Source organism: Engraulis encrasicolus, chromosome 18 (assembly GCF_034702125.1).
Source record: "Engraulis encrasicolus isolate BLACKSEA-1 chromosome 18, IST_EnEncr_1.0, whole genome shotgun sequence".
NCBI classification, from domain to species: domain Eukaryota; kingdom Metazoa; phylum Chordata; class Actinopteri; order Clupeiformes; family Engraulidae; genus Engraulis; species Engraulis encrasicolus.
The window spans coordinates 20,096,192-20,122,691 of record NC_085874.1 but is presented as its reverse complement, the minus strand read 5'-3'; the positions used below and the strand labels follow the sequence as shown (position 1 = coordinate 20,122,691).

The following is a 26,500-nucleotide window of genomic DNA, read 5'->3' as shown; positions in this document are numbered from 1 at the left end:
AAATGATTGTTTCTTTATCCTGAATTTTCCTGGTACCATTGACCTCTCATTGCCTGGTACTAATGGCAAATAGCATTATCATTGCTTGTCATGGTCACGGTTAGCCTCTCGTGCCCTCCATCATGCAGAATGAATGAGTGTAGGCCCATCTCTCTCTCTCTCTCTCTCTCTCTCTCTCTCCCTCTCTCTCTCTCGTGTCCATCGTGCAGAGTGAACGAGTGTAGCACAACATCTCTCTCCCTCTTTCTCTCTCGCTTGCTCGCTCTCTCTCTCTCTGCCAATTAATGGCTAACATTGTTAGCTTTTTCTAAGACCTTCACCTTGTGTCAGACGATAAGAAATGAGATTTATTTGAAATGTCAGCTGGTGCACTGTAGTACTTTGTAGCACAAGTCTCCTCTCCTCCCTGACAAAGATGTGTGTGCGTGCGTGCGTGCGTGTGTGTGTGTGCGTGCGTGTGTGTGTCTTTGGCATCTGTAGTGGAGCAGCTGTTTTCTCAGAAGTGTACTAACAGTGAGCCTGTTGTGTAGAAGGAGCACAAAGTTGTTTCATACCTCTACATTGTTTCCACAGTTTTTCCTTTTCCATCTTGTGAAAAATGGCTTAATTTTAGACCGTGGGCTCAAGGTTCTCTTGTTTTTGCACTGACATGGGTGTGTGTGTGTGTTTGTGTGTGTGTGTGTGTGTGTGTGTGTGTGTGTGTGTGTGTGTGTGTGTGTGTGTGTGTGTGTGCGTGTGCGTCTGTGTGCCATGTTAGCTGTGTTAGTGTCTGTTGTATCTCTTAAAGATGGTTTCACTCTCAGTTTTTTAGTGTGTGTTGTGTCTTGTGTTGTGTTTTCCTGTGTGTTGTTTGTGTTGGACCACCCAGCGCATGTGTTGTATTGTGTGTCCACAGCCTCCCCTACGCTTTGTGGGATTGCCTCTCAAGCATAATATTTGACCCACCAGACAAACGCTTGACTTGTTTTCTTATGTCTCTTTGGACTATGGTTATCTGGAAGATCTGGAAACATTGTATACACCTGTGTGTGTGTGTGTGTGTGTGTGTGTGTGTGTGTGTGTGTGTGTGTGTGTGTGTGTGTGTGTGTGTCTGTCTGTGTCTGTGAATACACCCCAGAGCGGACAATACAGTGTCTTGATTAGCCACCTTATCTCTGCTGGCACATCTTCCACCATTCTGTGTGTGTGGGTGTACGTGTGTGTGTGTGTGTGTGTGTGTGTGTGTGTGTGTGTGTGTGTGTGTGTGTGTGTGTGTGTGTACGTGTGTGTGTACGTGTGTGTGCGTGTGTAAGAGATTGTGCTTGTATAGGGGACAGACAAATGGATGACCTAACCCCCAGACTCCAAAAGTCTCTCTCAGGGGACATCACACACAGGTGTGGAGCCCACAGGTGTTGGAGTACACACACACACACACGCACGCACATGCACACACACACACACACACACACACACACACACACACACACACACACACACACACACACACACACACACACACACATACACACACACACACACACATACACACACAGAGACACATGCACAGAGGGCCTGTATCACTGGCAGTGTCTAGGGTAAGCAAGGGCCCTTGTTTATTCTTTGCCATATAATTGGCTGTGGGGCCACAGGCTGCTTGGCTAGCCGTCTGCCTCTGGCTGCACACATAAATACGTAAACACACACACACACACACACATAAAGACACACACAAATAAACACACACACACACACACACACACAAATACATAAAGACACACACAAATAAACACACACACACACACATACATACATACACACAAACACACAAATAAATAAACAGACACACACACAGAAAAATAAACACACACACACACACACACACAAATAAACACACACACATAAACATAAACATAAACATAAACACACACACATGCATAAAACATACACACACACACACACACACAAAGTTTTTTTGTTGCTACAGGAAACACACACAGGTGTTTGTCTGTTTTTTTATTCGATGGAGAAGTAGCAAAGTCTACTGCTTCATCTAAGATCTAAAACCACCCTCCTCCTGTCCTGTTATGTTTGTCTTCTAAAGGTAACTCAAGGAACGATGTGACATCATCTGCCCAAGGCACGGACCCGGGCCGGCAACCAATCAGAGTGCGGACGGGTTTCGACTACCGGCTGACCGGAGCCATGCCACTAGAGCCCTGACCTGAGCCATTGTCAACTCTCCTAGTGGAGGTATGTCAATACACCGTGTGTGTGTGTGTGTGTGTGTGTGTGTGTGTGTGTGTGTGTGTGTGTGCGCACGCGCGCGCGTGTGTGTGTGTGTGTGTGTGTGTGTGTGTGTGTGTGGTGTGATATAGTGTGTCTATGGTGTGTCTGGTTGCTTTCATAAGACACATATAATGTACACTACCGTTCAAAAGTTTGGGGTCAACTTCATTTTTCCAGTTATTTTTTACAATTCAAGTCGCAAACATCTTTTAAATAGCTTCAAATGGAATAATGGAAAGTACTGAACAGCCACAGACGAAAAAAGGTTTGATTACCCATAACAATGGTTAAACTGGACAGAAGACTGAAATCTAACCAAGCTTTTTCACCCATTTATTACATAGAAATATGTGTTTTAGTCCATTTTTCTACAGACATTTCTTTGGTTTATCAGAGAATGCATTGAACTATTGGAAAGCTCAGTGTCTGCCCTTTCCAATGGTAGGTGTATGACATTTGTTGAGTTGCCACCTCATCCACAAATTCAAGTCAAAGTAGCTGCATGATTTTCTAGCCATCAGAATGAACCTACTTATGAATGCACGATCCATTGTCTCAGCGATGTTTTAGTGTGCAAGCCAGTGCCATACATCGTTGGAAAGTGTAGATTCTCCTCTTTCAAATGATGTGTATATCATCCAGCATTGTATGGATTGACAGGAGCAGACATCAACTTTTGCATGCATGGGGCTCATAGAGCTCATGGGCAATTCTGGACCTCATCTCATCCCGGGAAGGAATCTGTAGAACCACAACTGGCTATTATTAATGCCAAAGGAGTCTACACTTTGATTAGTACACCAGACTAGACACTACCTTAGTAAAGGTACACTTTGATTAGTCAAAAGTTAGTGATACATTTTGGTCTGTTCTATGCATTATCTATACAAGTAAATCCATTCAACAGTTACTTTTTCCAATATCAAATTGCTTATTTGTTGCATGCATTCATTTCAGGGAACAATAACTCTACACACTGATTTTATACCAGAACAGAAATTGAAAAGGAATCAGCTTAACTGTCAGAAAGAAGCATTGTGGGAGGAAAGTGTGGTGACCCCAAACTTTTGACCGGTAGTGTACATACACATACACACACACCATTGCGCATATCTACACACTACGTATGGAATAGCGGCCGACGAGGTGTCCCGATATCAAGGGAAATAATGGACGAGGTGGAGCGTTCTAAACAGCCCGACGGCGCAGCCGAAGGGCTGTTCGCTTCGCCAAGTCCAGTTTCCCTTGATATCGGGACACCTCAAAGGCTGCTATTCCGCTTATCACCCGGTTACCAGCATTTAAGTATTAATTTATTAATTTATTAATAAGTTGATCTAAGGCTTCGTGAGAAAGTAGATTCACCACTGCGCTTGGTACGTTGCTATGGGCACCACTTCCTAATCTGGTGAGACGCGCCTCTATCGGAGGCATAGCCTAAGGACGCGCGCAGAATGTTGGGGTGACTTGACAACCAAATGCGATAGAATTGACGACTGGGTTTTTGACTTGACAACGAGATGCAATAGAATTAGTAACGGGGTCTTGACTAGACAACCAGATGCGATAGAACTAATGACGCGGTCTTGACTAGACAACCAGATGCGATAGAACTAGTAACGGCACTTCGCCAGAAAAAAAGCAACTTGGACGCCCGCACGCCCGCATAACATCATAGGTGTCCTGCTACCGGGGAATAAAGGACACCTGCTCAGCCAATCAGAAGACATTCCGTCTGCTCACTGGGTGATAAAGAGTTATAATGAAGGCAACGGTTCAGAGCAACACAGCAATGCATAACTTAAAAGGTCTTATTCAGGTGTACAGCAGAAAACATGCTTAACATTTCAATGTTACATATCTCCATCAGAGCCGTCAGAAATGAACCAGGATCTGTGACTCTCACCTGCGTCTCCAGCCAGACCATCAGCTGATGATGTTGGGTTTGGAGGGCCCTGCACTCAGATAACCTGCCGGTGACATGCGGAATAAATGAACCCTTTATTACACAGGTCATGGGGGAGGGGGTGGGGGGGTATAAAGAAAAGAGAAGCCCAGCCAAGGCTGTTTAGATTTCATTTATCTATCTAGCATGAATCAAGGGATGGGAAAGGAAAGAAAGGAAATGGAAAGAAGAGGGTGGGAGGTTGAAGGCGTGCCGTGAGAGAGTCTAGAGGTGGGTCACGGCCTCACTGGGTTTTACCGTCAGCCTAGACGGTGAGTCACTCCTTATTGTAAAGGGAGGGTCAACATTGCTTACGGTGATTTAGAGCAGAGATAAACGGGGGAGCGCGGCGGTGTGGAGGCTAATTCAGATTAAAAATTAATTTACACAAAGAGCACAAGGTCAGTGCATAGGATGGATGGGGTCTGGATGGGGTCAGTCGGTCGATGTAGGGCTTAGAATGGGTGCATCTACGGACGGAACATTAAGACGTTATACATTTAATTTACGTTATATTACTAATTACAATTATAACCGTTCAATGTACTGTGTATGTATGTTACTGTAAGTAGGTTTAAGTTTGAGCTTGTGTTTCATTTCATGAATGATATTGCTTCCATTACTAAAGGAATACAGTATTTAAAATCAAACAATTTGTGTTGTTAGTGCCTTTGTTCTTTTTGTTCCGGATTAATAAAATTATCATCAGCTTTTGTGTCTATATCTGCATGTTAATATGTAGACAGAGGGAGACGGGTGGAGGATGTAATGAAGTTGGCTGCTGTAAATGATTGAGCTTCAACATGGACGGGGGTGGGGGGTGGGTTGGGGTGCATGGGTCAGTTACTTTTCTTTAATGTAGAAATTGTTTTTGTGGAATTTATGTAAGTCAACGGGAAGATTAGCTTAGTGCGAGTCTGTAAGGGGCTTATTAATTGGGTGCAGGGTTTATCCCCAAAGAGTGTGTATATACATGTGTTATTTCAGTTTACATCAAACCCCGTTTTAGCCCTGTTTTTCTTGGCCTGCCACAGTTTGTTAGTTAATGATTTAGGGCTTCACCAAATGTCAACACAGTAAAACAAGACCACAGAAAGTGTGTGTGTGTGCGTGTGTGCGCGCGTTCGTGCGTGCGTGCGTGTGCGCGTGCGAGCGTGTGCGTACAGTCTTTCCAGGTACTCCTGTGGTTGAGACAACAAAGTAGTGGTTCCCACTTTGACTTTTACTACCTGGACGGACACCTGAGTACATCACAGTTAGTGGGTCAGTCTACCATACCACTCGTCCAGTAGGCCATCAAGTCAGTCAAGCATCAATCAAGAGCATAACCAAGATTAGCAGTGGAAGTAAAGCTTTTACTGTCTTTTGAACTCTTAATAATGTACTGCAGTATATGAGATGTGTTTGGTGTTTCACAGCCATGTTAATGTTCCGTTTTTCCCCCCAAATTACTACATACTTAAGATTAACGCTTAAAACATATCAAAGTTCACAACTGCAGTACGTAAAACCTTACTTTTCTGTCAAAGATTTTCTCTGTTCAAGAGGCCATACACTACATCCCCCCCCCCCTCCCCCCGATCGGCCACATAAGGCTGACAGCATTTGGCTGCGCTACAAGTCATGTTTGTGTCTCATTAAAACGTGTCAACACCTTAACAACAGCACTACCTTACACGCCTGCCTGCCCGCCCGCCCGCCGGCCTGTTGCCTGCAGGGTCACTCGAGCTGTTTAGGGCCGTCTGGTTAAATATTTTCTGGAACTGGCCTGCTGCAGATGAGAGAGGTTTAGAGGGCCCGGGGGGGGGTTGGTGGTGAGGGCGGAGGGCTGTGTAGAGGCCAGGCTAGACAGGTTTAATACCGTTGGAACATTACTCAAACACACTGCCTGACAGGGAGGGAAAAAAAAGAAAAAGAAAAGCTGCAACCTCAGTCGGCTTCTGATTCTAAGCTCAGCCGCTCTCAGATATGGCGTCTCGCACGGCGCGCCTCGCTGCCGAACAACAGTGGAACTCCAGCTCGGTTGCCATGACGCCTGCTCCCATGACTTCTGTTCTCATACCTCCCTCGCAGTCTCAAAGGGAAGTTTTGCTGATTAGCTGAACAATGGCGTTATTTTGGATGGTTCCTCCTTTATCCTCTTTGTTTCATAGCCAACCGTCCATACATGTTCTTATAATACTCAAAGAAACTATAAAGCTCTGCAAATGAAGTGGCATTTTGAACAACTGTGTTGTAGTCATGAAAAAAAAACAAGGGCTATCAAGGAATTGTAAGAATGCACACACAGAGCTCAATAGGCCTGTTGGTTTCAGTGGCTGTGTTTTTTTTTTTTCTATGTAAGCCTCCATCTTGCTGCGATAAGTAGGTCACTTAATTGCTGTTTCTCTCCAGCGATTACACAACGTGAACCCAGTCCACCCCGCTGTCACGCCTTGACCCTGATAAATGGCACATGTCTTTGACCTGTGACCTTTTCGACAAGTCCTGACGACACACCAAAACCCACACCACTCCGCACCGCACCACACCACACCACACACCTCAGCCTGAACACCCCCCCCTCACTGGTCCTTAGTGCAGAGGTTAAAGCCGAACAGAACAAGAGCTGAAAGGAGGGACAGTGAAGCAGGGGCAACGAGAAACGGCTGTTGAAGGACTTGTTGCTCAACTCCACTCACTCCCCAGCGCAGGCGCACTGCACCGCACCGCACCGCACCGCACGCCCTCCCCAACCCAAACCCCTACTCTAGCCTCCCAGCCTCGCAACCCCTTACTCTCGCCTCCCTGCCCCAACCAGACGCTCTGTTTGCTGTCAGTGACCTTAAAGGCACAGCTACCCCTTCACAAGTAATCCCACATCCATCCAGCACTCCTGTCTGCCTGGCCCGCCTCTGTTTGTACAGGACACACACACTCTCGCAGGGGCAGCACTGGTGTTTATTTACGAACGGCTCATTAGTCATCTGTGGTCTCGTCGCCGTACGTGATACGAGTCCAGTTGTCAGGGTTCTACCTAGATGACCGACCTGGCCAGCATCTGGTCTGGCGGCTGTAGTTCTGTGGTTCCATTGATGAGGTACCTTTTAGAATAATATACTTTGTACTGTATAATATTTCCAATTGCCAAATGGCTGATATATGGCCAAATGTCTGTTATACTGTATAGTCATTATGAATGAGCTATGTCATATGTACAGCTAGAAAATAAACATGTCAGTAATTTGTGGCAAGTTGGTGAGCTTTTCATTAGCAAAGCTGTTTAACCGTATAAATGTCTAATGAGCTGTGATTGACAAATGCCATACAACCGTACGACTGTGTGATGACTTGTATAGCATATGGTAAGTCTTGGGTGTGTGTGATCATCAGTGTGGTGTTTCTTGCGATTTTCCATGTGTCACACAAGAGCACTCTGAGTAAGCAACAACTGCTGCAGCACTGACTGTGCCCATTACAAAGCCAGCGTTGGCACTGTTGGCGCTAATGATGCATGTAGATGGCTGATGGTTTGTTGGTTTCATCATTAGCATCCTGAAGAGAAGGAGGGGGAGGGTAGGACACAGGAATGCATTCCAGTATGCACACTCCCGTCCTCCACTTGTGCTTGTAGCCTCGCCCCGCCTCCTGGCCCCTCTTCCGTGGAGAAAACAATTTCCCAGTTTCCCAGCGGTCAGCATAGCCGCAACAACTTTTGGGGGACTCTTTTTCATTCGCCATCCCAATTGCAAATGAGAACATTTCATTAGAATTGTGATTTTGCAAAGATATTGAATTAGTTTTTTGTCGTCAGTAACATCATCATGAGGTCACAAGCAGGCAAGTGAGCAAGGAAGGATGGAAGTCCGCATATTGGAATGTACCCAGTGGCTGCTAGTCAAACTAGCTTCCTCCCATCCTCCAATCTTGTGAAAAATAAATAAAAAATGAAAAATATATTTTTAAAGAAAGCGATATCTTGGACAATTCAAAGGCCATCCTCTGACTTGCAATTAAGATGGTGAATGAGGGGAAACCCCCCGTAAGTTGCTCTGGGGTGCATTTCTCAAAAGCATAGTTGTTAGCCAGTCAGCAACTTGGGTAGTTTCCAATGGGAAATTGCATTGCAAACAACAAAGTAGCTAACGTACTTAGCAATATGGTTTCAAGATACGCACCCCTGTACTGGCTAACTATTTTCTGAAAATGAGGATGGAGGACGAGGGAAGGACAGGAGACGGCCGTTGGACTTGCACCCTGTGTGCTCATCCAGCTCTCGCATCATGACCTGGGCACCTCTTAGCCTCTTAGTAAATGTTTACCAGACCCACCCACCCCCCACCCCACATCCAACCTGTGCACCCGCGTCCAATCAAACCTCCTCTTCAGGAGGGAGATTCCACTCCACACAACTGGGGAGGAGGAGGAGGAAGGGAAACGACCACCCTCTCCCCCCAGGCCCCCTCCTCCCATGCCCAGGGCTGGACTGGGGGAAAATATCAGGCCGGGCATTTTCAGCGAGTCAATGAAGCCTGTGACATCATTTAGTCTTCTATTACGAGCTATTTTGACCACAACAACCAAAATTAATATTTAAAGGGACACTGTGCAGGAAATGGTCAAAAAAGGTACTGCAATTGTGCTGCTTATTGAAATTGGGCTGCCTATTGCCAAATTTGATCTTGATATGAAAGTTTACCTAGTATTAAACAAATATTTTCTAGAATGGTCCAAGTACAGTAATTTTTGCAGCTAAAAATGACTATTTTTGGAAATTCAAAATGGCGGACCATGGAGAAGATCCCCCTTTTCATGTATGAAAAGTGCAATTTTTCCGGTCATAATGAATACTTAGAATTTGATGCTGGTGGTAGGTATTCATGAAAAAGGTAACATTAGTGAATGGGCAGCATGAATTCTGGAAATAAACAACTAAAAATCTCACACAGTGTCCCTTTAAGTCTGACTCGGAGAGGTCTGCTGAAGCAGCATGAGGACTAATACCACTAATATTGAGGGGAGGGCCAGGGCAAAATCATCAACAGTCCACCAGGCAAATGCCCTGCATGTCCTATGGCCAATCCAGCCGTGCCCGTGTCCATCCATCATTGGCCGCGCTGGACTGAATGAACCCAGCTCACCTGACCCGGTGCTGTGGCAACAGGCTGTCAGGACCCCGGCCTTTAGGATGCGTGTGAGTGGCTAGGGCAAACACAAGGCCAGGCTACTCAAACACTCCTGCCATGACCGCCACCGCGTAAAGAGCTTGAAGCTCTCAGCACTGACACTCGGTTCATTAGAGCAGCACAGGAGATGGGGATGGTGGTGGCGGGCTGGGGTGTACACTACTGTATGTTAATCTCTAAAGACATGGCCCCTGTTGTAAGTTTGCCGATACCCAGGATGGCGTTGACCAAGTATTGCATCAATACGAACATTGCATTAATGTATTACATAAGACTGTAATGTCATAGTGGTGAAGTATTTTCAATGACTGGTTCTGCTGGCACATTGAGACTACGGGGCCTAAAGCACGGCCCTGCCTGTTCACCACTCAACTAGTCACAGCAACAGAGCAGACCAAGCAAGATTTCCTGGTCCCGTTTTCCCTCCTCTCCTTTGGCTAGCAGACAGCCATGTGTGTGCTGGCTCTCTGCGTGTTTTACTGTGAGGAGGGGTGGGGGGGGGCTAACACCCCAGAACAGGCCTGGCGAGCCCACAGGCAGCAGACTCGTCTGAGAAGGCCAAGCGGCTGCCACAGAGCGGCTTGAAAATATGCGGTGGAACAACTGGCCCACTTGTTTGCCCATGATGTCAGCTGCACAGCTGCCCCTGCCTGCCACTACTCTGGGGTGGATTTCTCGAAACCAAAGTTGCTTACTACATTAGCTACTTTGTTGTTTTCAATGCATTTTCCCATTGAAAACTACAGAAGTTGCTAACAGGCCAACAACTTCTCTTTTGAGAAATGCACCCTGAGAAGGCCTTCCTTCGCCAATCCTCCAGTGAAACTACAAGTGCAGTGCAGTGCATCCACCCAGAATCGTGCCTCAAAGGTACACAGCAGGCAGATTTGCCTCACTAGGTTCTTAAAAACACACAAGTCATTCTTTTTTTTTTAGTTTAACAAGTCAGCATCGTAAACGTACCATGTGGTATGGATTGATAATGTCATGACTTCATCAGTGCATTAAGCTCTCGCATACAGACAAAACGAGGACCATTTATGGTATCTTTTTTAGAAATATGTATTTTTATTGGTCATCAAACCTGCCACTACAAAAATATGCAAGAGGAATTAATGTGGTGAACAGCAGCAACTTGCTGTAGAATGAATACATTTTTTTTAAACACTTGTAATGCCAATGTTGTAAACCAGACTAGAAATTATTAACCAGCTCTGAATTACAAACTTTTATAAAAAGGCACAATGATAAGTGGCCCTTGGAATGTGTGTTGGTAGGCACTTGAATAGCTACGGAAGGTGACCCAGATTTGCTACATCATAATTACAAAAGAATGTCATTAACTTGTTCTACCGTGTTTAAAAAAAAAACCTTTAAACTTAAAATAGTCAAAACTAAGTCCCATGTTTCAAGACCCGTTTGAGGGTTTTCAGGAAGAGGTTTGTCCTCCCGCTGATTAACAACTTCATGCTTATGTCAAGTAGAGGACGAATGCAGCTTACAGAAGCTTCAAGGTTAGCTAAATACAAGAGCACGCTACATTCAGTGTTCTGGTCAAAGTCCCTGGCAAAAAAAGACTATGACGAGAGGGACAGGAGAAGGGGTTATATCACAGATACATTCATAAATTCAACTAGTATGGGCGGAGTTGATTGTTACTCATGAAAAGGGGGGTGTTTTTTACAATCATGGATTTGATTGGTGGGCCCCACTCTAGGCAATTGCATTCATTCAGGAAGAGGACGAATTGTCAAAGCATGATAACGATGACAGCAAAGAACCTCAAACTGCAGTCCGCTTCAAGGGATGAAAAGAATAAATATTGCATTTTGTTTTTTCTTTAAATTAAGATTCACTTTAAAATAAAATCAAAGTGTAGTTACAAAAAAATGTCATTGCAGTATAATATATTAACTGTGAAAAAATAAAACCAAAGCAGGTCTCGCCATTGATACGGAAGATCATAATTTAACATAAAAGAAAATATATTCCATTGTCATGATCCAGATAAATACAAACAAAATAAAAATGCTTACAATCAGCAATAAATACATTTTGATAAGTTAAATAAGCAGTGACAAGCCAAACCTTGCGTTCAAAGGTTCTTTCGAACAAATAATAATAATAACAACAACAACAATAATAATAATAATAATAATAATAATAGTATAGTACTGATAGTATTAGAATAATATTATGTGGTGACAAAAGGAATGTCAGAGGAACTTTTTGTCATAGCATCTTAACTTGTGTTTTTCTAGGCCATTCAGACAGTGGAGGAGGGAGTAATGTCTTAGGGTCACTTTTGTTTTTTTTTTGTTTACTTCATGTCTCCGCTGCTGCACAGTGGTGAGAAGTCACGATTCCCCCAAAAAAATGTAAAGAAGGGGAAAAAAAAAAAAAAGGGCTACAGAGTTCAGGCCTGATTGGGCTTGTCAGATGACCTGCAAGTTCAACTTGGTTCACATCCAACTTTCCTTCCCACCAAAGTTAAATTAGGGAGCTTTCTTTTCAAAAAAATAATTAAAAAACCCCAAAGGAATAGTGTATAGCTTTTTTTTGTGTAAGGCATCACATACTTAAGGGATGATTGCCGGAAGGAGGCGCGGCAAATAGCACCGAAGACTCAATTCTTTTCTGAATCCTTCAGGTGGCTGAAGCTGAAGGATGACATAGGAGGATGGAGGATGAGTGTGTGTCTGCAGACATTTCCAAAATGGCCAAGAGAGAGAGTATGGTGTATGGCCACGATGTGTATGGGGGATCCATGCAATCCACACACGCACACACACACTTAGGCGGGATGTGTATTTCAAGGCACTTTCCCCCCCCACAAGATTCCTCTTGATCATTTATCAATCATCAGATCAAAGGAGCCATGAGAGGCAGTGGCACTAATGAAAAAAAAAACCACACACACACAAACACACACACGCGCGCGCACACATGCGCACGCACGCACAACACCTTGAGCCCACTGTCTAAAATTAAGCCATTTTTCACAAGATGGAAAAGGAGAAACTGTGGAAACAATGTAGAGGTATGAAACAACTTTGTGCTTCTTCTAGACAACAGGCTCACTGTTAGTACACTTCTGAGAAAACAGCTGCTCCACTACAGATGCCAGAGACACACATAAACACTCTCCAATACTCCTCCAAGTATTTGCTTTTTGCGTTTGGCACCAGGTGGGCATAGCCATTAGGCACAGTCTCTCTCACCAGTCACGTCCAATTGCCACCTCAGGTTGGCCATGGCAAAAGGTGGTGGGGTATCTTGTGGCCAATTCAGTCTTTAAAAAAAAATGAAACGGGCGTCTTCAGCAAGAGTAGAGTGTGGTGTCCGGGGCGATTGAGGGTGGGGGTGTGGGTGTGGGGGGGGTGGATGCTCTAGTCTAGGTGCTGGGGTTGCCTGATTGGACTCGACGGCTACAAAAGACAACAAAAACATCACGACTGCACCACTGTCCTTTTCTGCCATCTGTAAACAAGGACAGGAGTGGTTGGGGGTGTGGTGGGGTGGGGTGGGCACAAACAGGGAGGAAAGTGCTGTCTCTTTCTTTCTTTCTTTCTCTTGCTCATTCACTCACTCGCTCTTCCTTTTTCGCTCTTCTCTCGGTCTGTCTCTCTTTCACTCGTTTGCTTCCTTGCGGCTTTTCGCTCTGCTTGCCGTCAAGTTCCTCCTAGTCGTCGGAGATGGAGAGCCAGCTGAAGATGGGCAGGCGGCGCGCGGCGTCCATGACGGGCGACTCGGAGCCGCTGTGGCTGCCCAGGCTGCTCTGGTAGCCCTCCTGGTCCGACAGCGAGTCGGGGGGGCAGGGCACCACGGCGGGCGCGGGCCGGAGGAGGGCGGGGGAAGGCTCGGGCAGGCCGTTACCAAACAGCTGGGCCAGCTCCTGACTGGGCAGGGAGAAGGGGTCGCTGGGGGAGGGCCAGTCGGCCGCCAGGATGGGTGGAGGGGTGAGGGACGGGGCACTGGGGAAACCAGCAAAGCTCAGGCTGTGCTGCAGGCGAGGGCGCGCGGGGGTGGAGAGAGGGGGCATCTGGGTGCTGCGCCCCCCTGGACCTCCGTGGTGGTGATGGTGGTGGTGGTGGTGATGGTGGTGGGGGGGCATGGGCCCACAGCGCTCCTCTGCGTTGTGGATGAAGTGGCAGCGGGGGCCGTAGGGGCAGAAGCCGATGCTGTGGAAGGTGCGGCACAGCTCCGTCTTGTACTTGGGGTGGCGGCTCAGGCTGCGCAGCTCCTGGTGGCCGTGGGCAAACTGGCACTTCTCGCCGTACTTGCACGTGCCGTGCTCCTCGAACGGCCGGCACAGCTCCGTCTTGTAGCGGCTGGAGTTGACCTGCTGGCCGCCCAGGCCCGGGGAGGCCGGCAGGGGGCCCAGCGGGCTGTTGCCGCCGCCACCGCCACCGCCACCAGTGCCGTTCATGGCGCCCAGCGCCCGCAGACGGTCTCCGGTCTCAGAGTAGCAGCGATCGCGCATCCGCAGGTCCCGAGCGCCCGGAGGGGGCGGCAGGCTCAGGGAGTTGGCAGAGTGCCGCCGCTGGTGGAGTCCCCCAGTCGAGGAAGATGAGGAGGAGGAGGAGGAGGAGGAGGAAGAGGAGGGAGGGGAGCCAACGGCCCGTCTGTCCAGCAGGGGGCCGCCGGGAGGGGGGCTAGGGGGAGGAACACCTGCACCAGAGGGGGGGCTGCTGAAGGTACTGTTGAAGCTGAGCATTTTCATATTCTGTGGAACCAGAAAATGAAATAATATGTTAGATTTACTTAGAAGTTATCTAAAGCAAGCATTGTGTTGTCACAAAGAAAGTAAAGAAACATGCATGTTTCTAAACATGTTTCTAAAATCATTTCAGTTTAACATTCCAAGTGTCATATTCTCCACACAACCCATTTTTGTCATGTTATGGCACTGACATGTCTGCATACTTTTGCTTTTTATCATTATTTAATCTGCGCCAACTGTATTTTATTTGCTTACAAACTCTCCTAGTTTTGACACCGATAACTGGACTGTGATTGGGGCGGTTAAAGTCTATAGCCTAATTCACTGGATTACATAATGTGTCGTGAAGATATATCAGTCACCATATTGTTCAAACCGTGGTAGTCTTTCAAGTTTACGTTTCAAAACAACGCCATATTTTGACTGCCTACAGTGAAATTAAATATAAACATGTTTTGCTTAAAGGTTACTGCAAGGGTTCAAGAAGTGTCCAAAGCACTAGACTGGAGGAAAGGGTTCAAAGAATCCCAAAGCATTACATGAACTACTTCCCCGGCGTGCACCATGTCCATAACGCAAGTGATTGAAAGTAGGTTGCCAGTCCAGCACGTAACTAGCTAATATGTAGCCAAGACGCAGTTCAATAAAGCAGGTGTGGGTCACAGGTAACCAAGTCTATTGCAGCTCCCGTCTTGATAAAGATTACACGTCTGACAGCTACATTACTTTCGGAGGCAAGAAACTGTCGTGTTTTATAACGCAAATCCGTCGCGTTTTGCTTTTACGACGCACTGGCCTTGGGAATGAGCTCAGTAATCAGGCTGAAAAGCATTCAGTTCACGTCCCAAGATGACAAACGCGTGATATGCATGGAGTTACTTGTTGTTAGAACTTGTAAAGAAAGAAGAAACAAGATTTCAAGTCAATAATAATAGCCTTCACGCAATACCATCCATGAACATGGAGCTCCAACTTTGACAAGTCAAGTAGAAGAACTCGAGCAAAAAAATATTTTGTAGGCTACTGAGATTACATGCCTCGGCCAGAATCCGAATTTTTAAAACTCCTACCACTGTAGCGCCCTGAAGAGAAATGGTGTAAAAATAAACAACGTGGTGGAGTTTAAGTTGGGCATCATTTCGAAATAGTTGCATTCTTAGCGAAATCACATCATCCCAAAACCTAGGGCACGTTATTGAGTCAAGTCCTCATGAGATTTCCTTTTCAACCAACTGTTGAACTTCATAGCCTACTTCGACAAATCCGCGCAAAAATAAGTTTCCTTACTTTGTTCATCGGTTCGTCGAAGTCAAAGTACGTCGAGACGAGGGCTGCAGCCATGATGTAAGCTGGATGGGAGCGCGGACTTTGTGGAAAATTTATGAATTTCGAGGCCTTATGGGTGGATTTAGTCCTGGTTCGGTGTGTTCTTTCTGACCCGCAGAGCGCACCCCCTCTGTCGACTGGAGCGGTGCGCATTTCCTTTATAAAAAGCGGCATGATTCCCCATGCGAGGAGGAGCTTGGAGTTGACGACAGTTCCATGCTCTGAAAAGCACTGACAGATTTTTGCAGGCAAGCCTTCCTCGTAGTGAGCTTGGTATGTGTTAGATATTCAACTGGCTGGTGTGTCAGTGTTCATTTTTTCCTTCACAATTGCATACTGACAAAAGTTTATCCTCGGAAGAAAAGGCCAAAGCCTACCATTGCAAAAGTGATATTTGACCCCCAAAAAAGTGTTTTGTAGTGTTAGTTTTTATTGTTGTCAAACATGACTTCTGCAATGGCATAGGCCTATTACAGGGATCAAGCAGACTCAGCTATCAGCAGACCCAAATACGAAAAACCATACTGCAGGTGTTCTAAAGTTGTTGCTAAACTTAATTACAACGTATTGTAACTTTATTATAACACATTGCAGAATAGGTCTGCTACTACAGTACTACAGTACTAGTGAAGTGAACGCAGTTTTGGACAACAAAGACCTGCATACTTTGAAAACACTGCACAAATACTGTACTTTAAGTGGTTGGGACACAAAAACGCTGCAGACTTTAAAAAGCTGCAGTGCATTGTTGTAGTGGTTTATACATGGACATAGATGTAGATGTTGTAATAAATAACGTCAGCAGACTACACTTTTTTGTGTCAGTGAATACAAACAGAGTACACTATTCAATCGACCCTATGTTGACCTGTCGTGTAATGTGCACATTTATTAACATTGCCCTGGTTCATAGACACAACACAACATGTCATCAAACCAATCAGCAAAGACACAGTGCCTTGTTTGGCTGTGTTGTCATGTTCATGACAGGGTGTTATCTACGCTTTTTGGGGGAAGGATTTGCATATTTGTTTTTGTTTTTTTTCTTCTATTTATTTTTTTAAGACAATGTATTAAGGCATTATATTGATAGATCATTCTCAACCATCTTACAAGAGTTAAGAAAGGTGTCAGAAAGGTTTTTTTAGACCTATAATATGAGTTCAGAAAGTCAGAATGGTAATGCAACACTTTCAGGACAGCCAGGGGCCGTGCACAAAGCTTACACAAGCCCAGGAGGGAGCCTAGTGTGCACCAGCACAGCACTAAAGGGATGCTTAAAAAACTTTCCAGTTCAGATGGGGGGAGTGCGAGAAATAGTTTGTGTGTGTGAGTGTGAGTGTGTGTGTGTGTGTGTGTGAGAGAGAGAGAGAGAGAGAGAGAGAGAGAGAGAGAGAGAGAGAGAGAGAGAGAGAGAGCGAGAGAGAGAGAGAGAGAGAGAGAGAGAGAGAGAGAGAGAGAGAGAGACAGAGAGAGAGAGACAGAGAGAGAGAGAGAGAGAGAGAGAACAAGAGGGGGGGAGGTCTTACCACAGTGGGGGTTCTGTGGTCAGCAATTTTTTGGGTTGGATTGGGATTGGGTGTGGGTGGGGGCCCTGGGGTGGTGTGGTGTGGTGTTGGGTCTAGGGTTCCCATCTGTAGCTGGAGGGGGCTGTTGCACATAGCTCCCATTCTGCAGATAGTTCCATGGGACTGAGTTGTTTTGCTCAGGAGAGAGTGAGTGACCTACAGAAGGCAGGCAGAAGCATCTGCAAATATCATCTGCACATATTTACCTAACGGTTAGGTCCTAACCCCTCACAGACCTGCCCATCCTGTATCTCTTGCTCTCTCTCTCTCTATCTGTCTGTCTCTGTATGTCTCTCTCTCACTTTATGTCTCTATACCTTTATGTTCTTTCCAGTGGAGGTATCGCGCCTTTGGACTTGGTGCCTGGTGGGTTCCAATAGGTAAACTAGAAGAATACTATTGCATCAGCATTAAGGTGTGCACGTTCCCCTTGTTTGCTTCTCTCTCTACCTTCCCAGAACTATAAGCTGTAGGGCGGGGCAGGGCCTGATGCATCTGCCTGCTGATCCGCTCCAATGCCTCTCACCTATACAGTACACAAGAGGAGTCACTTTCTCGCCACGGCCAAAACCGCGACCGCACATGCTGTACAAGACCGTGTGCTATGCATAATATATGCATGGCTATTCGTCTCCGCATAACTGTGTATGTCCCATGTGAAAAAGAAAAACATTGTTCAAAGTCCCACAAATTTCAGCAGGGGGATGAAGAATGACTTCAGGGGGGAAGAGACAGAGAGAGGGAGAGAGACAAAACAATCTAATGCTGGAGAAAAACAAATTTCGCAAATTAAAAAACATGTCTAAACTAAATATAGACCAGAGTAAATAAGTCTTACATCAGGCATGCTGATTTAAGATAGATTAAGGTTCCTAAAAAACAAATATTTTTGCGGGGCTTAAACAGAGAGGGTTGCCGTGTCACAGAATCCAGACTTGAGCATCCAACAGGGCCCGTTCTGGGCCCTGGCGGGGCCAAGGCAGAGTAAATGGCCAAGCTAAACGAGCCGCATGTTTGTTTTTTGTGGCGGGTGACCCTTGCAAGGGGTCGCCGTTTTCCACCGTGCTCCTCAAAAAGAAATCCAATCGGGTGCACAACACTGCAAACATCTCTCTCTCTCTTTTTGCTGATGAAGTAAAATAATGAAAATAAAACAAAAACTCTCGTTTGAGACGAGAGTCTGGAGAGGAATTAAAAGGAGGAATGCCCATAAGTCTGCTGAAACTCAAGAGCGAAGGGTTGGACAGACAGATTAATCAGTCAACGCACAATGAAAGTTGCTTGCAGTATTGCCAGATAAAAATGCTAAATTATCGCACCAAAACCTCAAAATTAATGTTTATGGAAGAAATTACCGTACAAGACCTAAATTGTTGTTTCAAGGCATCTAAATGAACTGAATGACAACTTATGACAAATTATAGTACAAATACGATAGTTACCGTGCATCTGGCAACACTGGTTGCTTGTCTGAGGCCTGAGTTGATTCCCAGCCTCAGCTGGAGGGTGGGGGTGGATGGATCGGGCAGGCGGGGGTCCCCAATGTTATGCAGCTTGTCTTTATGTGTACGAAAGCTAAACAACTGTGTGCCGTTTTGACAGTGATTATGCAAACCCCATGGGTAAAAGGAACAGAGCAGATCTGTCTTTTGTCCCATCCCTTTCGGGCCCGCTGCGCTGTGCTTTATCGAGAGCACTTTTAACACTTCCTTGTGGAAAGTTCCACCAAGCAAGCAAGCACCTTTTTATTTAGCAGAGAATGGACAACAGTTCCATCAGCAGCAGCAGCAAAATCAACAACAACAAAAACGTCGACGATCAACCACAACGAGCGCTGTCATGTGAGTGAGCGGCAAGTGGGCCTTCCACAGGAAAGACTGGATGAGTCCCCCCGCAGAGCTCTGGGAGGACAGGAGATGGTATAGGAAGGACAGCCGTGGTGCCAGAGACAGGAGCTGCCTGGGAGATTTGAATAGACGGAAAGCACTGCTACAGACTGGCTTTATCTGCTGACTTCCACCCGGAAGAGCTCCAGCGCTGAGCACATGGAAACAAAAAGACAGGGGAAGGTTGCGAGCACAGATTTTGCAGTGTTGTTCTGGACATGGACATGGACATGGACACGGACACACACACACACACAGATGTGTTGTCAAGAAGTAGAGAGAGAGAGATGTAGATGACCCCGGTTGACCACTGTCACCCTGATGGAAAAAGAGAGTGGGAGGTTGTAAACAGATCTTTAGTGTGTGTGTGTGAGTGAGAGAGAGAGAGAGCGAGCGGACACATATTTGTGTGTGTATGTGTGTGTGTGTGTGGTGGAGAAGTAGAGGGGGGGAGATAAGAGATGCAGATGATGATGAGCCTGCCTGACCACGGTCAACCCTGCCTGGCCTGTTGCATTAATGTAGCCCCCCCCCCCCCCCCCCCCCCCCCTGCATTGCACCGCACCGGATATCAGGACAGGGGAGGGCATGTCACATCCTGCAGCCAGGGCTGAATGGGAACAGAAAAACAGCCCGGGCATTTTTGGTAATAAATCACGGTTCGTTCTTTTGAAACTCGGCTGTCGGTAGACCTGAGGTTGTTCTTCCGACAAAACGTTGTAGATGCGTTCTATTACGACAGGTGGGGAAAATGTCTGAAAACATGTCAAACATTAAATTTGTGTTTCGGAACGTCGATTTGAGTTCCCATTCTATTGCACTTTCTGAAGGGGGAGGTCGGGGTTTTTGACGACTGAGTTTCAAAAGAATGCACCATTTGTCCCTCACACAGCCCGCTGCTTTTCCATGACATTCTGATTATAGATCAGTCTACTGTCTATATTAAAGATAGACCAATGGGCCACCCCATCTAAATTGAGGGCTGGGGGTGTTATACATTAACCCTCTAGCTACCATAACGGCCGTGAACGTCCGGCTGGATCTGTACCAGAACGGCCGCGGCCGGCCGGAATATTTTCATATGAAAATACAGCTGAACGGCCATCATCATGCAGTTTTTCCAGCTTTCAAACACTTTAGCTCAATATTACAGACCCTCCTCGATATACTTTCAGTATAAAAACTATATGTTTATATTATATTATTTTTCAGTATTTTAGATTTTATTACGAGATGCGCCGCTTTATGCGATTTGGCAATCTAGCGTCAATTCAAATGACGGCCGTCCGAGATTGGATGGCTACAAACACAACCATTCTGTTTCTACAACCAATATACACTAAATATGAAAACTTCCAACCCTCTTCGATCTGTAGGTTTTGTATTTCAACCTCTTTGACCTCTTCATGGTCAACAGCACATGTGTATGACTATTAAGGCTATTTTTAGATCATGTTGTTTTATTAAGCTTACGAGATGGTGTTCAACTGTGATGAGTTCTGCCATGGTCCTAAATAGCAAACACAACTGTCCAGCCGATGTCTACACGCTACATAGGCCTATTAAACATGTAAACTGTCTTCGGTGTGTTTTCAGACTCAAACCATATGTTGGTATCCAACTATCTTATTTCCTGGAACAACTTACAGCGACAGCTCTGCGTAACAGCGCATCGTGAAGGAAGCGCAGCATGGAACAATTGGTTACTCATTTTGCGTGTCAGCTTTGGCAAAGCAGTCAAGGACTGTTACTACTCCACGTTGTCCTTCATAAAAATGTGCGCGAAGACGTTGAGTTGAATGCTAACTTCCAATAATAGCCTACCAATTGGTGTTTGTAGCACTTCAATTCCGGTCAAAGTCGGTGATGCCTGGCGCGTCTTACCTGTGCCAAATTGGGAGGGGAAACTTCCTAGAGCTCCATTCATGTCCTGTCTGCTATCGCGGACACTTCTCCGGTTATCCGTACACATCTTTGGCATGGTTTAGTTCAAACATTATTAGCTAGTGTAGTCCATTACAGTTATACCGCTTGAAACCGCTTGAAAACAGGACATTTGGGTGAACGACATTTGTTGTCGTCACATGATCATTGTTCAACTTTGACCCTGGATGGATGGATGGATAGACCAAGGATAGATAGATAGATGGATAGAGAGATCGATAGATAGATAGATAGGCCTAAATATATAGATATATAGATAGATAGGCCTAGATCATATCGGATTTTATCACATTTTTATCATTTAATCCACATCAAAGGCACTCTATGGGAATACTGAACAATTAATTATCCATAAATGATATACCATTTGAAAGTGTGTTTTCTCTACTTTAATATGAAAGTAACTTGTAATTGACACTTTTCATTTCTTTTCAAGTTATTTGACATTGTTTAGAATATGACAAAAATGTCAATTTTTCCTTAGAATTCCTGGTAGGATTCCGGCCTATTCAAAAAAAATTCTGGTAGCTAGAGGGTTAACGCAAAGTTTAGCAAAAGATTTACATCCTCTTTAAAGGTACACTGTGTGAGATTTTTAGCTGTTTATTTCCAGAATCCATGCTACCCATTCACTAATGTTACCTTTTTCATGAATACTTACCACCACCACCAAATTCAAAGTATTCATTAAGACTGGAAAAATTGCACTTTTCATACATGAAAAGGGGGATCTTCTCCATGGTCCGCCATTTAGAATTTCCAGAAATAGCCATTTTTAGCTGCAAAAATGACTGTACTTGGGCCATACTAGAAAATATTAGTTTATTACTCTGTAAACGTTCATGAAAGCATAACATTTGGCCGTAGGCAACCCAGTTTCAAGGAGCAGCATAGTTGCAACATAGAGGGTGGAGTTTATCTAGAGGGTTCATAACCATGTTAGCTTCCGGGAATCGGTTGTTCCAAAAAAAAATGGCGGCTGGTGTGAAAATCGCTCAAAATCGCTGGAAATACATAGAGATGAATGGGCGACATTTACTTGATTTTCACGTAAAATACCGAGAAATATACTTCCGAATCAACGGGAATCTCTTCACTGACTGAGCTTTATACCAAATCATGTATTCTTCTGTTGTAAGGTTAGCTGTAGAATTTTAAATTAATTTTAGAGTATGGCTCCAATATACCTATTGTCAGACACTGAACCACAATGGAATAGGCATTGGAGGCTTTCTGCACTGCTGTCCAATGCTAGTACTAGGCCTAGTTATTATATCGAGTGTATTACAGTGTATTGTAAAAAAAAAAAAAGAAGTTATTGACGGATTGTGGTGAAAATTTCGATTGGGGGGGGGGGGATGACAAAAGGGCAAGGGGTTTAAGTTCTTCTTCACCGCAAAAAAAACAATATAGGCCTAGGCATTAATCAGGCAGTGTGTGGAAAAAAACAGAAATAAAAAACGCATCAAAAGAACGAAGTTAACGACGCTGTGAATCTCGAGTCAGCCGATATCCTGTGCGATTTAAAGTAGGCCTAGGTAGCGTACATTATGCCATTATGCCGACCAGTTCGGTTAATAGTTAGGTTAATAACCTAATCTTAATGATAACAACTTGTAGGCCTAGGCTGCTAGGAGTGTTGTCCTGGAAGCCAATGAAGATTTAATGAAGATTTACTTAACAAATAATTAGGACCTATAGCCCTATATGGCATCCTATTTGTTTTTCAAGTCTATCCTTCCCTTGTTTTTGTGATGTCAAAATTAAATGGCAATGGCAATGGCAATTTAAAAAAAAAATCCTGGATCTAGACCACCACCAGAATTAACCAACTAGCCTATAGAAATGTTAATAAATACCCTTCAGAACGTTTTGAGTTATGCTGACAGATAGACCAACGACCGTAGCCTACCCCAAGCAAAACCTCCTTCGTGGAGGAAATAAGCATTCGACGTCTTCGAAAGGGCAGAATAGATAATAAAAATGCCCCCGGGATCGTCGTTCAGGACTGTAAAAACGTTAGGCCTTTAGGTTTAATGTTCTGATTAGTTCATTTAGCCAATATCGTAATTGAAGGAAATGTATACCCTTATGCGTCACTTATTTTAAGGTCTCTGACTGTAAATATGTTGTTTATTCTGTTGTCTGGCTGTTTAGGCCTACATTCCCATACAGAATGAGTAGGCCCTAGTCTACTCTGCATCTTTGGGTTAGGTTAAACATTGAGGGCCTATAACATAATTCACAAACTTACCGGATGTATAGGTAGTCGTTTGTCTTTGCATTAAAATAGGCCTACTTCATTTCATTATACAATGGTGTTCATGATCAGCCATACATCCTTCAATGGGCCTTTTGTTTTTATAGGCTATTATATGAAATCAACAAATCAGACAACGTGAAAAAAAAAAAGTTACAGACAGAGAGAAAAGAAAAAGAACTCAAGGAGATAGATGAGAATAAAAACAAAACAAAAAGACACAAGACGTGATAATGTTTTTTTTTATTATTCATACACAATGCTATAAATAGCCTATACATTTTAATGACCAATATGAAAACTTTAAAAAAAAAAAAAACAATGGCCTAGGCCTACAACACAATCAGTAAATCAGACAAATAATAGTAAAAAAAAAAAAAAAACATCCACGTGAAGGGGGGGGGGGGGCATTGTGGACGATATCATTAATTGCAGAACACTGCATTCGTAAGGTTAAATCTTTCGATTTCTTCGGAGAAGGCATTGCGAGACTCTTCCATGCATAGGAAATGAATGGATGGCTGAAACAAGATGGCCGCTTTTTCACACCAATGCTAAATTGCGACACCTACAGACCGATTCCCATAAAACACGCTTATGAACTCTCTAGATAAACTCCACCCTCTATGGTTGCAGTACCTTTTTTGACCATTTCCTGCACAGTGTACCTTTAAGTCTAGTTTACCACGCAGACGTAGGGTATGCAGACCGCCGTGAGATGCAGCAGCCAGTTGTGTTCTTCTAGTCCGCGTTGTTGCTAGGGAGCGGTGCTTTTTGTTGTTAGGTAACAGACATAGAAGTCGACTGCAGATGTTTAGATTGCTTACAGGTACTTGGGATTCCTAACTCAAGATAAGATAGGATTTCCAAACTTAAGATAAGAGATTCCTAAATTTAGTTAGGATATTCTTTCTGTCATACCAAACTGGAAAAAATCTTTTCACTTAACATAGGAAGTTTTCTGTAATACACCACCTTATCTCTGAGGGGGAAAAAGCTAGACAAAAAAGAAACCCAACAGCATTGGCCTCTGAGGACCGTCAGTCAACCAGGAAAATGCCCTGTATGCCAGACACCAGTCCAACTCTGCCTGCAGTGGTGGCCACCAGCGTCATGTTTCTGCTCCCGTTGCCAACTCGGCCGCACGTCCTCAAGGCACCGATCAGTTGCCATGGCAACCAGCGGCCCGCTGAACCCTTTCTTGGGACCAGTGATGTCCAGAGGCACACCTTATCACACCTGGCCATCAGGAACGCTGCACAGTAGCATATAGAGCAGCAGCGCACGCTGCACAGCTTCTCTCCCTTTCTCTCTGTCATTCACTCTCTTCTCTCAACTTCTCTGCCATCCTTTCTCTCTCTTCATTGTTCTCTTTCTATCTTTCAATATATCCACATCACTACAATATTTCCAAAATCACCAATCATCCCCTTTCTGTCATTCTTTTCAACTTCTCGGTCATCCTCTTTCTCTCACGCCATCTTTCTCTGTATGTGTGTTAAGATGTGTATGTCTTTTATTTTCTTATTTACTGTATTTATTATTTTTATTTTCTTTAGGTTTTGTATTTCTATATTTTTCAAACCTTTTTATTTATACTATTTATTGTTGATTGATGGCGACTGGGACTGCAAACTTAATTGCCCACTGATGGGATTAATAAAGTTTTCTGAATCTGAATCTATGTCACCAGCACGAAAACACAGTACAAAACAAATATTAGGTCGTCATTTCTTCAAGAGCGAGGCTTCTCCAACCATGTGTGTTGTGCTGGCCTATGAAGGTAGCACTGTTTGTTTAGGTTTGACATACCCCACTGCGAACTCCGAAACTTCAAACTAGAACTCTATATTTTCTATACTATACTATATATTTTCTATACAATTTTTTCTATATATTTTCAGCAGCAACATTTATGTGCACTTACTATACCGTAACACTTTGTACCTTATTATTACGGTACTCAACACAGTTTAAGCCACAGGTTCAAGCCAGGCCTGTGCATGCACAGTAAATCATTGCAGGCCAGTTAAAATAATGATAATAATAAAAAAAAGTTGCCCTGCTGCCTTAAGTTTATAGTCAACCTGAGACTTTGATTTCTGAGTTGACACAAATATAAGCCTCAAGTTGCGCTAACTTACAAACGTAAAGCAGGGAAACTTAGTTTTTAAAGTGTAACTGGCCTGCAATGTTTTACAGTGCACCCTTCTCTAAGGCCAGTGTGTCCGGCCAGCATGTGTGTTGGTGGGACGGTTGGTTGTGTGAGGGTGCCTGGGAGGAGAAGAAGGAGGGCCATTGTCATGTCGATATGTGCTACCCCGTCTAGCAGAGCTACTCTACCAGGCCTTTTTCAACTTTCTCAAACACCGCCCGGTTTGAAAGAGGGTTTGGGTTTACGTAGATATGTTAAAAGCCTATTGGTAGTTCATCGGGACGAAACAGCCTGCATCAACAGAGCACCGTGTTGTTGCCGAGGCGTCCTGCCTGTCTCAATGCCATGACCTTTGGCACAGTGGGACGGGCACTCGTCTTCATCTGGCCTCTCGAGACGCGGTAGCCAGGACTGCAGCAGGACACACTCGCTCACTCCCTCACACTTACCCGGACATCTGGTCGGTCAGCAGCCATTTCACAACCAAACTGGAAAGGGAATGAACGTTTCCTTTAATTTACTTCTTTTCTTTCTTTGTTTTTTTATTTCTTTCTATCGCTCTTCCTTTCTCCCGGTGTTTGTTTTGCCTTTTTTCGGTCTCTGTGATGGAGCAAGACACCCTCATATCTCTTCATTAAACTGTCTCTTGAGATTCAGATGGCAAGAGAATAGATTGTGGGGAATAGAGAGGGGGTAGGGAGGGAGAAGCATGATAGACAATGAGGGAAAGCCAGGGAGGGAAGGAGGGATGGAAGGATTAAGGGAGAAGTCAAAACAAGAAGGGCTTGTTCCAGTACATGAGCGAGTTTGCTGATTGTCCAAGGAGGGTCGTGGCCAGAGAGATGAGAATGTCATGTTCATTCGCCATGGGCCAAGTGCACAGGTGCATCGTGTTATTGTTTTCCTTTGGAGTTAGCAGACACAGCAAGTTATAAGCTGGCGATATGCTTGCTGCCGGACAGCCGTGCACGGACACATTTTAGCGTCAATTTTGCGTGCGGGAGAACTCGGTCACACACGGTTGCATGAGCAATTTAATTCACACAGCAAGCAAATTGCTGTCCTTTTTTTTTAGCATATTATCTAGCATACTAATTTCAGCAAATTTTGCATACTAATTTCAGCGTATTTAGCATACTAATTTAACATACTAACCATGCATCCACCACTCTGTTTGTGTTCACAGTTCATTCAAAACAACTCATATTGACAGATTACACTTAGACATGTTTCAGTTATGTGACCTTGACATTTAACCAA

The 26,500-nt window shown here is 44.6% G+C and overlaps 2 protein-coding genes across 2 annotated transcripts in view; one reads left to right on the top strand and one right to left on the bottom strand.

Annotated features, from left to right (window-relative positions):
* Nucleotides 1-4,923, top strand: part of rad51b (RAD51 paralog B) — a 79,575-nt gene extending 74,652 nt beyond the window's left edge. Inside the window, exons 11-12 of the mRNA XM_063222409.1 lie at nt 2,084-2,232; nt 4,139-4,923. Of these exons, the coding sequence (XP_063078479.1) occupies nt 2,084-2,202 (119 nt within the window). The 3' untranslated portion in view covers nt 2,203-2,232; nt 4,139-4,923. The remainder of the gene's footprint in view (nt 1-2,083; nt 2,233-4,138) is intronic.
* A 4,980-nt stretch (nt 4,924-9,903) lies between these two features.
* On the bottom strand, nt 9,904-15,572 carry LOC134469143 (mRNA decay activator protein ZFP36L1-like). Its single transcript, XM_063223217.1, has 2 exons — nt 15,389-15,572; nt 9,904-14,104 (listed from the first exon to the last, which is right to left on the bottom strand). The coding sequence occupies exons 1-2, from the start codon at nt 15,440-15,442 to the stop codon at nt 13,061-13,063; spliced, it is 1,098 nt and encodes a 365-aa protein (XP_063079287.1). The 5' UTR covers nt 15,443-15,572; the 3' UTR covers nt 9,904-13,060.
* Nucleotides 15,573-26,500: the final 10,928 nt, after the last annotated feature.

Bases quoted from the DNA above. Each gene is read 5' to 3' on its own strand.
- LOC134469143 (XM_063223217.1), bottom strand. From the start codon at position 15,442: ATGGCTGCAGCCCTCGTCTCGACGTACTTTGACTTCGACGAACCGATG. The intron at 14,105-15,388 runs GTAAGGAAACTT...CTGGTTCCACAG, and splicing joins TCGACGAACCGATGAACAAA to AATATGAAAATGCTCAGCTT.